The sequence below is a fragment of the Helobdella robusta genome, assembly GCF_000326865.2.
Source record: "Helobdella robusta unplaced genomic scaffold HELROscaffold_49, whole genome shotgun sequence".
In the NCBI taxonomy this organism is placed as follows: Eukaryota; Metazoa; Annelida; class Clitellata; order Rhynchobdellida; family Glossiphoniidae; genus Helobdella; species Helobdella robusta.
Genome location: NW_008705246.1, coordinates 787,309 through 801,510, shown reverse-complemented (window position 1 = coordinate 801,510; position 14,202 = coordinate 787,309). Strand labels below are relative to the sequence as shown.

Sequence of the window (14,202 nt, the reverse complement as noted above, 5' to 3'; positions counted from 1 at the left end):
CAATTAAAAGAACGGTTGCCAGGATGGATTAATAAAGAAGCAGCAGTAGTAGGATTGTGTGACAAGGAGTCACAAATTGTGACGAAATGTTAAATGATGGCCTCAAATAGTAATTGGATCTTCTTACAATTGCTTTCCAACGCATGCCGTGTAAATGTCTCCACTCAAATGACTCTATCAATTGAATTACATAAAATAAAACACAGAGTTATAATTATAGGAAATTTTATTGTTGCGAAAAATATTTAACTAGGAAATGTAACACACCAGTTTGAATAAATTCAGTTAAATACGCATTAGTTTTGTTCTTAAAAAATTCATTTGAGTGAGGAAAAGTTTATTGAAAAAAGAAATTTTCATTGTTGAGGATATTATGGCTGAGTAATAACAAAATGAAAAAAATATAAAATAAAACTCGAAATGTGAAGAACAGGATTGAACATGTAAAAAATTGTGAAAGCCAGAGATAGATAGGCGACTACGTTGAACAAAACTGAGTAGGATTATAAAAAAAGGAGCAATGCGATCAGACAAGCAGGTGAGTCTGCACTCACACACGCAACTGAGTGAGAACGCTTTTAAAGAAAATAAGTGGAGAATGACCGAGTGAATGAAATTTAATATAATAAGGTAAAAGATAACAATACAAAGTGAAAAACGTTCAAAACCAGGCAGAACTAAGCAACTATGCAAGCAAACATATAAACAAGAAAACAAGCAAATATAGAAACAAGTAAATGCAGAATCAAACAAATAAACAAACATAGAAATGAGCAAACAAACAATCATCAAAACAAGCAATCAGAAAGATTGGAAGTGCTTTCAGTAAGGCTCCAGGCATAGTCTGGTGCGGTTCCTCAAAATGAAATGGATTTACGGAAAATTCTTCGCAGAATTTGCGACGAATTTTCTGCGAAGAATTTTCCCTGCGAAGAATTTTCGAACACCGATGTTTTTTAAAAGTTTGCAGTTTACACTATTTATTGACCTTTCAGTGGCGGATCTAGGGTTGAGGAACAGGGAGGGCTATGGCCCCCGTTGTGAATTGTTATTAAAATTCGGTAAAACTCACTTTTTACACAGAAAAAACCGTTTTATTTAGAAAAACGACTAAAAATTATAAAAAAATTTGTCTAAATATGCCACTGTTTGTCGTATTTGTATTCATTTGATCCTCGCATATAAATATGGCTTGATATTAAATATATTTTGAGTATTCTAGATAAAAGTTTCTTGTTTTGGTTTTTGTGGAATTTTATCAGATCTAGGAAAAAATTATTTTTAAAAATAGTTTTTCGATTTATTCCGTCATTAAAGCAGTGTACAACAGATGAAAAGCCATGCAAGACAAAACGCATCCTGAAAGCCGAAATATAAAATTAATTTATGAAGAGCAGTGTTGGTACATCACGTTGTTTAGCATCTCTCTCTCTCTCTCCCTCTCTTTCTCTTTTTTTGTGTGTGTGTGTGGTGTGTGTGTGCGCGCGCGCGTGTGTGTGTGTATGTATGTGTGTGTGTGTGTGTGTGTGTGTGTGTGTGTGTGTGTGTGTGTGTGTGTGTGTGTGTGTGTGGATAGTTGCTCATTCATAATTGACAGATATTGGGAAGTTGGATGGAGCAAAATTTGATTTGCAACATGGCAGTGATTGATGGATGGATGGATGGGTGGGTGGCTGCTGGTGCTGCTGGTGGTTGGTGGTGAGTCGTGTTTGTTGCAGTCGCTGGTGCTGATATATTCTTGCTGAAATAATTTAATATACAGAAGCAATAAATTTGGTCATACAAATCTGGTTTGAAAGTTTAAAAAATTGATTTATATGAATAAATAAATAAATATACACACTTTCATATGTATAATAAATAAAAGATTAATAAATAAATAAATAAAAGATTAATGAATAAATAAATAAATAAAAGGTTAATAAATAAATAAAAGATCACTAAATAAATGATTATACAAAGGCTTACCTCTGCATATTGTTAATATTATCAAGCAAAGACATACAGAAACACATTGAGCGGGGAAATTTTACGCAAGGCTTTTATAAAGGTCAGGTTATCAGGATAAATTTGTTAGAATTGTTAGATAAATCATGAAACAAAATCGTGAATAAAATTTCTGCACTTTCATATTCCGAATAATGTCCATCATTTTTTCTCTTTTTCATTTACACACTATATAATAATCAGATCGTAGATGTCACAAGTTGGCCTCAAATAGCTTCATAAAACTTTTGAAAATGCTCCATCTAGTATATTTAAATGATGAATTAAAAATTTGTTGATTGACTTTTGAACTTGAAAAATCTCGTGCTTCCTACATTCAGAGGGAACGAGCACTACCAATAAAACAAAATGCACGTTGCAATTTGTTTCCGCTGAATTTTCGACTCTATAAACAAAACAATGCAATAAAAAAAATGATGGCCGTCCAAAAAATATGAAAGATGTACGGTGAGCACATATAATATGGCATGCATGCAAATACATACACACTTTCATAAACCAATACACACACAATTACACATACACATATGCAAATACACATACATACAAATACATGCCAGTGATAGTTTCATTTCATGACGGTATAAATTCATTGGAAACAATTTGCTCATGTTCAGCGATGACATGCCCATTGTTTTGTAGCTATCAGCCTACATGACGTGATGCGTGCCACGGTGTTTTATTGCAAAAGTTGGAAGCCTTCCAAATGTTTTTGTATGTATGTATGTATGTTTGTTTGTTTGTTTGTTTGTTTGTATGTATGTTTGTATGTTTGTTTGAATGAATGAATGCTGATTGATCAATTTATCCATTGAAATAATGAATATCATATGACAATTTGACAATGCCGGAAAACATTAAGGGGTATGGATCGCTCGATCAATTTTGTGACAAATAAATTTTATTCGAAGGCGCCTTCTATGTATTGTAAATTATGTTTGTTTCTCGTTTTGTCTGCTATAAAATTTCCAGCTTCAAATATAATTTTTGAATATGATTAAAAAATGTTTAAACTGTTGAAGTTTTTTTCATTTAAGAATAATCTAAATTGAGAATTAATTTTTAAAGGAACATTGCGTGGTACTGCGGACCATCTAATGTTTAATGAATTAAACCATTTTTACTAAATGAATATTACAAATAAATAAATGAGATTTATGAATATTTATGACGATAAATTATTCCTGAGACGTGAATATAGGTGAGCATGAAAAATTTAAAAGTGGTTATTAACTTAGACATTCGACATTTAAAAAAATCTATTTGAAGTCTAAAACATTATTTAATAAATTAGAAAAGTTTCTTACGTTGGAAAAACAATTAAGATCTAAAATAAATATATTTTTTAATGATTTTCGGTATTATTTCAATGGATAACTGAATTAACTCTCAACAACGATTCCTATTTATAAGTTCAGTTAAAGCTGAATGGATCTTGTTTATAATTAAGTTGAGTCTCCATAGACGTTGGCCATATGATGAAAATAACGCCCCATTGAAGTTATTTTACATGGAATAAGCCACTATTGAGGTCCATTTTTGAGTTACTACCATGTCTCAAAGTACTTATGAATTACAATAATATTCATGTTTGATCCATGACCAGCCTTCTTAGGCAGTAAAGGATTTAGAAAATTTAAGGCGATCCGTTTCGAGCAGTATTTTTTATAAAACCATTAAAAGTTATTGTTTTAACAGAAAAAACACTACTGTTTTATGTTGAAAGGATCGGCCAAAAATGGATGTGAGAAGCGAGAAAGTTGTTAGCCGAACAATCGCAAATGTTGCCATCTTTCCGTAAAAATTTTGGCTCTTTCCGTAAAAAATTAAACATTTTAAGAATTTTGGCCGGCCCTCGTCAAAGTTGTCTGCCATGATCTGCCATCTGATTTCCTTAGGCAGAGACAAACGATGTTCTAGTTTGCAACACGCAGGTTAGGTTGTTGAGGCATTTCAATGAGACACAACCGGCCTTTAAAATAAAAAAGTAAACAAACATCGCAGAGTGGGCAACATAGAGTTTTCCAGTCCATGAATTATTATGTAAAAAAATAAAAATTAATGAAGGAGTGAATAAATATGAGAGCGTTAATTAAATTTTCTTTGAAATTTCCCTTGAATGATTTCGCAAAGTTTCAACTTGATTGTAAGTGTCGAACGTTTATATTTCTTTTTTAAACCCCCAACAGATTCGGTTGAGACATTTGTTCATTGTTGATATATGTACTACATTAAATAACGCTGCTGAAAATCTCGAATCACCTTCATTCAAGACACGAACACACCGCGGAACACATGCATGCATGTGATCATTGAATTAAAATCTACCCACCTTCAAAAGAAATGTGTGCGTGTGTGTGTGTGTGTGCGTGTAAAAAATTTCTTGTTTACAACTTTATTTTTAGCAGCGGTATAAAAAAATTAAAAACGAAATTCGTCCGCCATCTTGTAAAATAGAAAATATAGTGATGACGTAGAGAATGAGGAAGCCAATGAAATTTATTCATTTTCGTGAGGCCTCTGCTGATTGGTCGGCTTGCAACTCGATCAATACTCACCTGCTTCTGAAGGAGAGAGATAGTGACTGAAAAAAGAGAGAGAGAGGGAGATAGATAGATAGATAGAGAGAAAGAGAGAGAAAGAACATAACGACGAGAGAGTGATCACAGAGAGAGAGAGAGAGAGAGAGAGAGAGAGAGAGAGAGAGAGAGAGAGAAAAAGAGAAAATATAACGATGAGATAGTGATCACAAAAAGAGAAGGAATATAACGAAGAGGTGGTGGTTACAATGGGAAAGATAGTGATTATGAAGAGAGGGGTGTTGCAGTGGTGAGAGGATTATGAAGAGAAAAATGTATCAAAGAGATAGTGATCACGAGGAGAGAGGTACAAAACTGAGAGAGAAAGTGGGAAAAAGTAAGTGAGTGAGTGAGTGAGGGAGTGAGGGAGTGAGTGTGATAGTGAGCGACTACAAAACAAAAGGATATGTGAGAATAAAATGGAGCTAAAAATTTCGGCTGTTTCCTGATGAAATATTCACACAAATGGGAATAATCAATGAACTAGTGGGAGGATGATGATGATGATGATGATGATGAGGATGATGATGATGATGATGGTGGTGGCGATAAGGTTAGTGATGATAAGGATAGTAATGATTATGACGATGTTATTATTTTTGTTGTTACTATTCTAGGGAGTGTAATGTATTTTTGTTGCTATGTTGGTGTGATGCGTTATGCTGATGCTATCATTCACGTGATATTGATGTTATCACGTGATGTTGATGTTATTACGTGATGTTGATGTTACCACGTGATATTGATGTTATCACGTGATGTTGATGTTACCACTTGATATTGATGTTATCACGTGATGTTGATGTTATCACGTGATGTCGATACTATCACGTGATATCGAGGCTATTACGTGATGTTGATGTTATCGATCACGTGATGTTGATGTTACCACGTGGTATTATCACGATGGTAATGGTGCCATTCTTATATAAATAGCGACATGGATTATTGTAGAGTGTTTGGGAGATATTTTTAAAACAATCATTTGTATATATCATAACGATTATAACAACTTTATGTAGTGGGTGATCAAAATGATGGTGATGCTGACGACGACGATGATGATGAAGATGGAAAAGAAGGAGTTGATGACGACGATGCTGTAGCTGTTGATGACGATGTCGGTGATTATGAAAATAACTCAGCTCCTGATGACGTCATTGGTGGAGAATTAGGAGCCAATTAATTAATAGTGGTACGAAGAGTGAAGAAAGTGTAGTGGTGGTGATCAATTTAATGGGCTTTTATGATGATGGTGATGATGGTGATAATTTTATGATGATAATGATGATGATAATTTTATGATGATAATGATGATGATAATTTTATGATGATGATGATGAAAATTTTATGATGATAATGATGCTTGTGATAAAGATGATGATGGTGATGATTACGACGATGACGTTTATAATGTGGGCGCAACCGATGAATGAATTCATTATTGATGTTTTAATGGCGGTGCGCTCTGTACTACCGCTGCTATTATCATTGTAATATAATATAACGCAATGTTGATGTGATCACGTGATGTTGTTGTGATCACGTGATGTTGTTGTGATCACGTGATGTTGTTGTGATCACGTGATATTGATGTGATTATGTGATGCCGATGAAGTCACGTGATGTGATCCCGTGATGTTGATGTGATCACGTGATGTTGATGTGATCACGTAATGTTGATGTGATTATGTGATGCTGATGAAATCACTTGATGTTGATGTGGTCACGTGATGCCGATAAAATCGCATGATGTGATCCCGTGATGTTGATGGGACCACGTGATGTTGATGTGATCACGTGATGTTAAAATGATAACCTTAAATTAATATTAAAATGATGACGTGATGATGACGTGATGATGTCAGCGTGAGTGAATGTTTCGAGGTTCTGCTTGGATGACGATGATTGCTAGTGATGACGACCACGATGATGATGAAGAAGAGGATGATGATTGTTATTGATGATGATGATGACGACAAAGATGATGATGATGATTGGCTACAGTGCACAATGTGTTTAGCAGCATGCAGGATTGCAGGTGATTCTACAATCTACATGGTCTGATCGCGTCTTCGTCGTTTTGTTGCCAGTGCATGTTACGATGATGTTAAGTTTTTGTTGTTGTTGTTGTGTTGATGTTGTTGTGTTGATGTTGTGTTGATGTTGTGGTGTTGTTGTGTTGATGTTGTGGTGTTGTTGTGTTTATTTTGTGTTGATGTTGTATTGATGTTGTTGTTGTTGTGTTGATGTTGTGTTGATGTTATGTTGATGTTGTGTTGATGTTGTGTTGTTGTGTTGTTGTTGTGTTGTTGTTGTGTTGATGTTGTGTTGCTACGTTTAGCAACTTTCATGCTGTTGTTGTTTTTACATGATTGCATGTTTATATAATCAACGTTTTGTTGTTGTTGTTGTCGCAGTGATGCTGTTGTTAACACGGCAACTAAATAGCACCAGCTACATTACCATCAGAACATAACAACATTGCAGAATTAGCATATCATAAACTCATAAAAATCATTCTAAAAAATATAATGTACCTAAGAACAACAAAAGAGCAGCAACCTACCAAGAACACCCCCCTCCCACAAACACCCTCTTCTATAAACACCCCCTTTCCTCAAACACCCCTCCCACAAACACCCTCTTCTACAAACAACCCCATTTTTCAAACACCCCCTCCCACAAACACCACCCATGTACATTCACACACCACCAGAAACAAAACAATGGATGAAACTGAATAAATTTAAATACATCAACATCAATATCAATAAATACATATTTCATCACAGTTGCTTTTTAGCGCACACACACTGGCTAACAAATCATGCACAGGATTCGTTTATGTAGACTTAAACAAACATTTAGAACTGAACCTGCATTATATCGGTCGTCATTATAACATACATACAATATAAATTTTTGTATCTATTGAAGAAGGAAACATAAAAATGTACATGCAAACATAAAAATGTACAAACAAACAAACAATATACATACAAACAAACAAGCAGCAGATATACAAAAATACATAAAACAAACATGCATCTTCAAATGACCATACAACGTACTAACAAACAAACATACAAACATACATACAAACATGCAAACAAGCATACATACATACATACAAACAAAAATAAATACAAACAAACATACATACATACATACAAACATACAAACATATATACATACAAACATACATACAAAAAACAAACACACATACAAAGCACATACAACATACACACATCTCAAAAGAGATAGAGTGAATGAATGTTCATTAAGGCCCACACACAGATACCTCACATCCATCTCAGAGATGCTACCCACTCGAGCCCCAGGTCCAGCCAAACCAAAACAATCAACACCAGTCGAGACAGCACTAACTTGCGATGCATTGCTCCGATGTATCGATGTAATGAGTGTCAGACTATTTAAAAAACATAATGTACACGCGGGGGAAAGTTTCGCCATAATTTGTTTTATTATTTGAAAATAAACATACATACAAAATGTTTTAAAAGCGGCTTTTAAGATAAAATAGAAGTTTTTTGTTCTTCTCCGTAAGAAACTGCGAGATTTTATTTTGTTTAGTTTTAGTTAGAAGTAGAACGCTGATGCATGCATTTCAATAGTCATGTTCATAGTGGCCGATCCTAAATGACCGGGCCGGATTTGAAAAGTTGTCCAAAAATTACTGGACGACCGGAAAGGGAATTTCAACAACAAAAAGAAGATGACTGGAGGGAATAATGCAGAAATATTTTTTGAAAATTTTTCAATGTTCAGCGTCAGCGGGGGGGGCAACTTTGTGACGGGGTGAGGCAAACTATTTTAGTAACGTCAATTTTTCATTCAAAAACACTGCTTTTTCGTTAAAGTAACAAGTTTTACTGACTCTGAATAAGAATACTGTCCGCAACGGGGGAGGGACAATGCCCTCTCCTACCACCTACCCTCTCTTACTAGATCCGCCACTGCATGTTCACATGGTAAAAATATCAAGCAAACGTGGTTGGTGATTCCTTTCCATTGCAACCCTCAACTCACTCGGGCAGTTGTTCTTACTGGTCATGTTGGGTCATTCATTTGTCATTCGTGTTTGCAAAGCAAAATGTAATACACGCCACTGAACTTTATAAGATTCAATTAAGTAGGAGTTGAGTACAAAACTGCATAACGTACAGCGGACGGATTATATAACATTTCATCTCTTCGTACATTTTTACATCCATTTCGTTCGTTCGTTCGTTCATACATTCATTTATTCGTACTTTCGTTCGTTCGTTCATTCATTCATTCATTAATTGTTTTTTCATTCGTTCGTTCGTTCACCGCTTAGTTAGATCAATAAAACAGTTCACGTTCAGTCAGCGCCGGTGATTAAATGAGATCTCCTGAACATTTCAGGCTTGCATTTAAGATGATAGATAATAATAATAATCATAATAATATTCATAATAATAGTCATAACAATAATTATAATAATAATCATAATAATAATAATCATAATAATAATAATTACAATAATCATAATAATAATAATCACAATATAAAAACCAGGTTAGCAAGCATAACCATGAGTTATGGCGAAGCTGGATGGCAAAAGCCTTCAACGCATTGCCAACGCATTCAGTCGCCTGCGGTGCAGTTCATACATCATCACGTGTGCATACATACACACACACACACACACACACCTACACACACACACACACAGTCATACACACACATACACGCACGCACACACACACACACACACACACACGCACACACAGCCATACACACACAGCCATACACACACAAACACACACATACACACACATACACACACCTACACACATGTATTTATGAGGGCGTGAACTATTGCAAACAATATGATGTGTGGGCGTTTGGCATCTAAATAATGCGTGCGAATATTTTTCCAGGCCTGTTATCACCGTTATAATAATAATCATAATAAAAATAATAATGATAATAAAAATAATAATAATAACAATAATAGCTTTTTTGCTGAAATTGAATAATAATGATAATAATAATAATAATAATAATAATAATAATTATTATTATTATTACATTTGCACTCCACAATTGCCATAACTTAGAACGTGAAAAGCACCACAGTGCCACGTACGTCTAGCTCTTTAAATTATCATCAGTGGCAAAGCTGTGATTGTTGTTATTATCAATGTCTTTATTACTATTGTTATTATTATTATTGTTGTTATCATTGATGAAAGAATGTGACGAAAGAATGAGTGTTGGAGGACCATGGATGAGACCAGGCAGCAGTCTAGATAGGCTAATGTGCATGGAGTGATGATTCACGGCGCTGTTGGCAGAGTGACTGGTCGTTCGCTGGTGCGCTTGTTCGTCTTGCCGCCTCATAATACATCAAAATATAATTCAACAACAAATAAACACGATGCAGCAACAGGTTGCAACAACACAGCAACATTCAGTATATTGAAACAACACGGCTGAACAGTGAACACGTTAGGCACAGTGAAACACAACACATTATTTACAAACAACAAACACAACGACACGAAACGGTGTTGTGTTTGTTGTGTTCATTCACGACACAGAACAAACAAATGTGAAATTTTAATGTTGAATGTGGAAGAGAGAATAAAAGGCAGATACGTGTGGCAACAACGCGTGTGGCGTCTGTATGACGTGTCTTTTTTTTCTTATACTCAGTGTAACTTATACATTTTGTGACCATAGTTTGTATTTTATGCCTCATACCTTGCATGTTGTTTGCGTTCGACAGAGTTTGCTATGCTATGGAGTCTTATTAGTACGTGTTTGTCGTTTGTGTGCGTGCATGTTAAGTACACACACGTGCACGTGCAAAGACAATTCATTATTGGTCGGGTTAGAGATTTCTCTGCATTCAAACCCGGTTACTTCATCGCAGAAGTCGAGCTGGATGCTTTGCCAGGACAGATTCTACCATATGACATCCTATTTCAGCAGTCCAACACAAAACATCATTACAGCGCAATGGATGGCTATGTTTTTTTCAACATTCACACACAAACACACGCACACATACACAAACATACGCATACATACACAAACACACATACACACATACAAACTCATAAACAAATAAATACACACCCATGCACATAAACATATCCAACACATGCATATGCGCAGAGCATGTATATTTTCTTATTAAACATGCTTCCTGTATAATATACATCGTTGGTTGTTTGTTGCTGGTTGCAGGTTGCTGGTTGCAGGTTGCTGGTTTACTGTTGGGTTGTTGTTGCTGTTGAAATGAACTCACCTGCTAATATTTTATGAGGTTTGTTTTTTAGATGCAAATGACGATGATGGTGGTGATGATATCAGTGGTGGTGATGATGGTGGTGATCATAAAGTAGATGCTGCTGCTATTGTTGTTATTGTAATTGTTGTTGATGAGGGCACAGTAGTAGTAGTAGTAGTAGTAGTATTAGTAGTAGAAGTAGCAGTAGTAGTAGTAGTAGCAACAGTAGTAGTAGTAGCAACAGTAGTAGTAGTAGTAATAGTAGTAGTAGTAGTTGCTCATTGGCCATCAAGCTTCTAAGTCTCGCCTCCACTATCTTTACCGCTTCCATTGACCTTTTTGTGAGATCCTCCGATCTCTCCTCCAGACCATTTGTGTGTGTGTGTGTCTTTCCATCTTCAGCGTTGGCCCTCCAGCTACTGTTTCGATTCGACCCCCTTTCCACACAGTCGACATCCATCTTCGTCCGTGAGACAGATTCTCGCTTGTTAGCTTCTGAAAGGCATGTGATGACCGGATCGAAATCTCCTGAGGTTTGTTCATGTTTTTTTTGTCCATTTCCTCTTCCTTTTTGCCAATGGGAGCGGTGTATACCTCCTTGCATCTGTCATGCTGAAGCTGTTTGACCGCTGATCGGAACACTTCCATCTATGATCAGTGGCACAGTTACACAGTTTTCACAGTTTCCACAGTTGCACAGTCTCCACAGTTGCACAGTTTCCGCAGTTTCCACAGTTTCCACAGTTGCACAGTTTTCAGCCCCTATACGGTGCAACTGGGAGTTTATGGTTTTTGTGGACCTCGAATGGAAACAATAGTCTCAGAGCTGTTCAATGATGCTGCTGACGTTGTTGCTGCTGATGCTGATGATGATGAAGAGTGTGATGATTATTATATGGTTTTTTTCTGACAGTTAACAATCAAGCATATTGTGTTGATGATGATGATGTACTCATTGAATTGGTGATGGTGATGAAAATAGTGATGATGAGGAGGACGATGACCAGCACACAATGATGATGATGATGGTGACATTGATTGTGTGGTATGTAAAGAAGGTCAACAAATTCAACCCCAACAGCAAATTTCATTCTACGCCCCTGAACATCAACACACTTTCCTCCTCTGCCCTGCTTCTAATTTTTTCTTCATCTACCACTGCCAACTGTTCAAAATCTCATAATTGAATTCTATACTCAAGTTAATTGAATTCTTTCTATCTTCATAATCTCTCAACGTCAAACTCAGAAAGTACAAGCTGCAAGGTCTGTGAGTGTGTGTCTGTGTGTGTGTGTCTGTCTGTGTGTGTGTCTGTCTGTCTGTGTGTGTGTGTATCACGACAGCTAATAACGAGCGTAAATGCAATACAACGGAGTTATTTTCGATTGAGCGATTTGCACTGAAACTTCTGCGCAATGTCGAAGATCCTGCTCAATTGTCAATTGTTTAAAATAATCATGATACTTTTGAATAAATTGGGAGTGCATTCTGATAGATGAACGTCTGTCAGTCGAAACGATCCTGTGTGTAATGAACGGTGGGGTTGTGGTCCATTTGTTTTGAGAACGTTCAATGTGATGAGAAATTTGAAAGTGCTTTTATTTAGTGGCTGTTATCTTTAAGCATAATTTAGAAAACTTTTGTTCTCTTATGAATAATTCAACGCATTCAGCGCTACAACAATTGAGATTCATTTTTTAGTCTTCTGTAATAACAGAAAACCAGCACACATGCCTTCATGGCTAGTCAGCTATAGCAAGTAAAATAGGCCAACATTTACAAATAGACATGTTGTCGAAAGTAAGCAGGTGACTGAACAACTGTTTGCATGGCGCGTCAACAACAACAACAACAGCAGCAACAACAACAACAACAACAACAAACAACAGCAACAACAACAGCAACAAACAACAACAACAACAAACAATAACAAACAACAACAACAACAAACAAACAACAACAAAATAAAATCTTCGAACGACATCATCAGAAAATGTTGCTGTCAGCAGGGAAGCAGGTGAGAGATGGAGTGGAGTGTTGCAGCTGCTACTGCTGCTGCTTCAGGCACGCGGCATCGTTCAAACGCAATCACTCTTAATGACTTCTCTTCAGTCAGACTATTAAAAGAATTAAAATAAATTCATTTTCGTGACGAAGACGACGATGTAGTTGCTGTTAATGTTGATGAGCAGGTATGAGAATGCTTTCATGAATAAGCGAAATGAATAGGAAAAACTTATCTTCGTAATCGTATATATATAAGTCACAAAATTAATTCATTATGGCTACCATTGAAACATTCATTTTTTTCAAGAGGATTTATTAACATCCGAGCAGTTCATGTGATGTGATGTTCATGTGATGTTAATGTGATGAGAACATCCAATGTTCTATGCCCTGAAAATTTTGAACGTATTATTATGTTCTTGTGAAGAACTTCAATTTCATCCTGCAACTAAAAGATACTAATAGATTATAATGATTGTTACTTCAAATAACTAAAAAAATATTTCTACTGATTAAGCAACTGAAAAAATACCAGACCAAACTCCTCTCCAATCTGACTATGTAGCTGTCTCGAATGCGAGATCTGGACAGTCTATTGATACTTCATTTTATTTATTCAGATGCATGTCTTCAACTTGAATACACATATTAAAGATAGGGCATAAGATAGAAATTATTATATCACTGATATCAGTGATATATCACTGAAAGAACAATTTTCTTCAAACGAAATAAAATATTCAAAAGCAAAAATTTGTTGTTATAAAATTGCTTGGACCAAAATAATTTTTAAAAAACTTAAAAAAATACATTTGTGGTAGAAGGAATGATTCATTGGCAAGGTTAATGCTGCAGCAATGAATACATTGAACTTTTCGTTAGAACTAAAAAAAGAGGAAAAACTGAGTAACGGAAATTTTTCCTTCCAAAACAGAAAAAATAACTGTTTAATTAATCCGCCTACCAACAAGAAACACACTCAAATATTTATGAGGCAACTTCCAAACGCACGGAGAAAATCTTTTGTGGAATAATAAATCAATTGTAAGAACGAGTTTGCAAAGAAATTATTTATCTATGTATACTTACTTGCTATTTTTACTTTATTTCCAAATGGGTACTATGATCTTGCAAGCTGGAGAAGATGCTCAACAGCGTTCATTATGATGAAATTGATACGCACACACACACACACGCATACGCACACAAAACATATGTGGATGAACAATTATATGTAATAGATATAAATTTATATATATATATATATATATATATATATATATATATATATATATATAATATAACTCTTATAGAAATCTT

At 35.3% G+C, this 14,202-nt stretch overlaps 1 protein-coding gene across 1 annotated transcript; it reads left to right on the top strand.

Annotated features, from left to right (window-relative positions):
• Positions 1–9,175: 9,175 nt before the first annotated feature.
• Positions 9,176–12,058, top strand: HELRODRAFT_178708 (hypothetical protein; the record flags this gene model as incomplete). The annotated part of the gene is made up of 4 exons (XM_009026791.1): positions 9,176–9,234; positions 11,243–11,408; positions 11,534–11,773; positions 11,957–12,058. The coding sequence occupies 4 exons, from the start codon at positions 9,176–9,178 to the stop codon at positions 12,056–12,058; spliced, it is 567 nt and encodes a 188-aa protein (XP_009025039.1).
• Between the last annotated feature and the right edge of the window lie 2,144 nt (positions 12,059–14,202).